Source organism: Rutidosis leptorrhynchoides, chromosome 4 (assembly GCF_046630445.1).
Source record: "Rutidosis leptorrhynchoides isolate AG116_Rl617_1_P2 chromosome 4, CSIRO_AGI_Rlap_v1, whole genome shotgun sequence".
In the NCBI taxonomy this organism is placed as follows: Eukaryota; Viridiplantae; Streptophyta; class Magnoliopsida; order Asterales; family Asteraceae; genus Rutidosis; species Rutidosis leptorrhynchoides.
The window spans coordinates 127902330-127906594 of NC_092336.1; the positions used below are offsets into that span (position 1 = coordinate 127902330).

General features: G+C 34.4%; 1 protein-coding gene across 1 annotated transcript; it reads right to left on the reverse strand.

Moving 5' to 3' along the window:
* Positions 1-929: 929 nt before the first annotated feature.
* LOC139840273 (uncharacterized) lies at positions 930-3844 on the reverse strand. The gene is made up of 7 exons (XM_071830536.1): positions 3682-3844; positions 2304-2366; positions 2144-2206; positions 1999-2046; positions 1808-1861; positions 1345-1402; positions 930-1108 (listed from the first exon to the last, which is right to left on the reverse strand). The coding sequence occupies exons 2-7, from the start codon at positions 2337-2339 to the stop codon at positions 1062-1064; spliced, it is 306 nt and encodes a 101-aa protein (XP_071686637.1). The 5' UTR covers positions 2340-2366; positions 3682-3844; the 3' UTR covers positions 930-1061.
* Between the last annotated feature and the right edge of the window lie 421 nt (positions 3845-4265).

Genomic DNA, 4265 nt, shown 5'->3' on the forward strand with positions numbered 1-4265 from the left:
GGTCTAATTGCCACCTTAAAGAATTTACCTTTCAGTTTAAGTGGGACCTTCTTGTCGCACAACACCCCTTTCGCAGCCCTCCACTTCAACCATCCTACTCGTATACGATGCGTCACATCCTCATCTATCCTTCCCGAAATGTGAAGCATCGAGCCTAAATATCTAAAGGACTCTTGCGGGGGTAGAATCTGATCCCCAATTCTGATATCCACTATATCGTCGTGTTCCTCTTCGCCCCCCTTGAAATCGCATCTAAGGTACTCCGATTTAAGTCTGCTAATCCGTAGGCCATTTGATTCTAAGGCGATCCTCCATTGCTCAAGCCTCCTGTTAAGCTCATCCTGAGAATCCGAAACTAATACAATATCGTCGGCGAAAATCAGGCACCATGGGATGTTGTCTTGTATCCTATGAGTCAACTCGTCTAGGATCAAAGCAAAAAGATAAGGGCTAAGGGCAGATCCCTGATGTAAACCAACCTCTACCGGGAAAAACTCTGTATTTCCTACCGTCGTACGTACACGAGTCTTCGCCCCCTCGTACATATCTCTAATAGATCTTATATATCTACTTGGGACTCCCCTAGCATTAAGAGTCTTCCAAATCAGCTCACGCGGGACACAGTCATATTTAATAAAAGGTTCGTTAAATTAAAAGAGCATTAACACCTAGACTAGTGGAAAAAGCTAAAAGTTAAAAACTAATCGAACTAGCGTTTGAGAAAAATCTCCTAGCTTTTTGTCATTTTACTCTTTGATTTAAGAATTTCGATTATTCTGTCAAACACCTAGATACATATAAAAAGACCAAACAACTATCAGCTACAAACTACAAGCTACCAACTATATCATCAATTCTTCCCAAAGGCGTGGGTTGAAATTGAACATAAATAGAGGAAGAAAAATATGAGAAGAATAAGAAATGGAATGCAATTAATCTGCATACTTGTATCATATTATGTTTGCAACACAGGTATGTATTGTTTCATGAAAAAAAAAAAAAAAAAAAAAGACAATTAAACAAGAAGCATCATGAGATCATTAATGAGGAGCAACACTTTCTCATTCATTCATGACTGTGTCCTCTGCTGTTGGTGTAGCGTTCGCATCTATTCAAAAAAACATGTCAGATAAATATAAATAAGATATCAGAGTACATTAAAACTTATCCATCATTGTATATACAGTGATGGTAATCGTGCACTGAAAAGTACGATTTTCAGATAGTACGTGCCAACTCAAATGTTGCAATCGTAAAGGACTGAGAAAGTAGCATTATATCGTATTTCCGATTTTCCAGTGAAAATAAAAGTATAAAGCCAAACAAAGAAACAGAGCCAAGTACCTTCTCCATCTGTAGGTGCACAAGGAGATTTCCGATATCGCGTTTGCTGTTGAGTTGGCTTCACAACACATATATACCAAAGGTCAACAATTTAGACTCTCATTTGACACACTATCTAGACACTCATATTGGATAAAAAAAAGGACTACAATAATTCTTAAAGACGATAACGTATAAACTATAAAGGAAACTGATCCAGAATCAAGTTTCATTGGGCTCCATCGGACACGTTATAAGAACAAGCAGACCAGAACGCTATTGCACATAGATCACTACCTCATATGATGGACACAAGAAGATTTGTGTCAGCACAATGCAACCCATACACTGTGTACCCATTTTGACCCATTACCAAACCTCCCCATTTTGTCACCTCTAGTAGAATACCAGCAATCCATTCAATGGTGTTAAAGTGCTAATATTTTTTCATAACTACAGGAAGAGAAAATAATGATTTTCTTACTTGTAGTTTAGGGCGAAGTGCCTCAAGAGGTCCTTTGGGCTTCTCTACACCTTGCTGTCAACAGCAACATTATATTTTAGGTCAATAAACGCAAGCAGGTATTAAAAACTTGCAAATTACATAAGTGACAAACTTATAATGAATAATAGTAGTCAGAAAAGGCTGCTGAGTTGTGCTCAGAAGAGATGTACCTTTCCCAAAGCCCAATCAGCTGAATCAAAATAAGCTCGTTCATGATCCTAACATCAAATTCAATGTCTTACATGAGACCACCAAAACATAAAATTTAGTTACATCAAGTAGCTTTAAGGTAGTCGGATATGTCCAATATTTTACCTTAGAAATGAGTGGGGGCTTTTTTGGCACAATACCTCCATACTTCTTCTTGATGACTTCCTCCTGATGAAACACAATATAGTGAAACCAAAAGTTATATACTGTGTATTACAACCAAGGATATCAGGAATACAATATATGCACAGTTACAAAATCTTACCTCCTTCTCTGGTGAAGCCTTAGATGTGTCCTCCATTTTTTTACACTAGCAAGTGTGCACAAGCTGCAATATAAAACCACATTCTTTCCCATCAATATATATTTGAGTGCACAGAGAAGCGGTAAGAAGATAAAGTTAGAAAAAGAGTAAACCATGTAAAACTCCTATGAAGGGTTAAGAAAATGAAGTTAAAGAACTAGTAACTACACAAAGATAACACATGCATCGTCTGTACATTCAGGTGACTCTAAAAAAACTATACAGTGTCCGAAAGAGAGATCATCAATAGTAAATGACAAAAATTGATGGTTATTAATTCACATAATAAGTCCTTATAAGCAATATTAACATAACCCAAGACATCAATTAGAAACACACATCCAACTTTACATATAAACTAATCACTATACTTCAATTTCGCTCTATTTGGTGCTCATATACATACTTATCTGCATGTGAGTAAACACGCACACACAAACACATACTTGCATGTGTCAAATCCTTGCAGATTTCCTATCGTCCTCAAAAGCTACGTTTAGATTTACTATAATTTTAACATTTACATGCAAAGTCATAGTTGAAATTATTAATAATACATCTGCAAATCCTTTAAACTTTAAATTCTTGCACACATGCATACACATACAATGAAGGCAACTTCATCAGGCCACATCTTAAAGCCAAACCAAAAATATACACACACTTCCATCATATTCTTACGAGATTGATATATTTTAGCTTATCTCAATCCATTTCTACTTTATAATGTACAAAAGAATAGATAGATAGATATGTTAACAAATATTTGTTGATACAACAATTTACGTTAACTAGTTACACAATTACATCACATACAACTATCTGATATCCTTATATCATTCGAGTTCCGAAACTTGGCCGTATAACAGACACATTAAATCGAGATCACGCTTAATAACTCGAATTACATGACCTAGCATTAATTTACAGCAGCATCAGTTACAACAAAATAAAACAGTCATTATCCAAATATCCAATCATATCATGCAATGAGCTCCGTGAACATCTAAATAAACCACCTAGGGTTCACATTTACCAAATCATATCATATTATCGGTTCAAATTTAAGCTTCTAACAACACATGAATACAAAATTACGGCTATAAATCGTACATAGATCATCAAATATAAATAGCTAATGATTCATTCCAGCAATTCAACAAATCATTGAGTTAATCATCAAATAATTACAAAAGTATCGTTCAAACACGATGATGTCATCTCAACGATTCGGATAAGAATATATAGACACTGTTTATTTACGGATAGCAAAGCATTAAGAAATTGAAAATAAACGATATAAATTGAATGATGAATTCGATTGAACGTAAATTTTTACCGATGAATAAAAAGCTGCTGGAAAAGGTTGAAGCTAATTTCCGATTTACCGTCGATCGAGAATGAAAATACTGTATTGAATAATTGAAGAAGATTTGCCCTCTATTAATTCTCGTTTTATTTATTTATTATTTAATTATTAAAAAGTTAATTTATTATTAATTATAATTAACACGTTTCATTACCACGTATTTAAGACTGACTTTTGGGGTTTGACTGCTTCATTAACACGTTTTCTTTTGACAAAAAAAGTATTTAAATGTGAAGCGCTTTCTTTGAAGTGTCGATTATTTAAAAAATAAAATATACTTGGTAAAATGGGATTCGGTTTGCTTTTCAAAAGTTATGACCAGTTTGGGAATCACACCTCTTCGGGTTAAAAAATTGGCTATGTTAGCCAAATGGTGGGTAAGGATGAATTCTAACAAACAACAATTATGAAAGTCGATTGTTGTAAATTCGTTTGGTACTTCCTTTCGCGATAAAATTATGAACGATGTTTCTACATAACAATTATCACCAATTTGAAGGGACTTAATCAATTTACAGAAGGTTGATTTGATGGTAAATATTATGAGTTCAAAT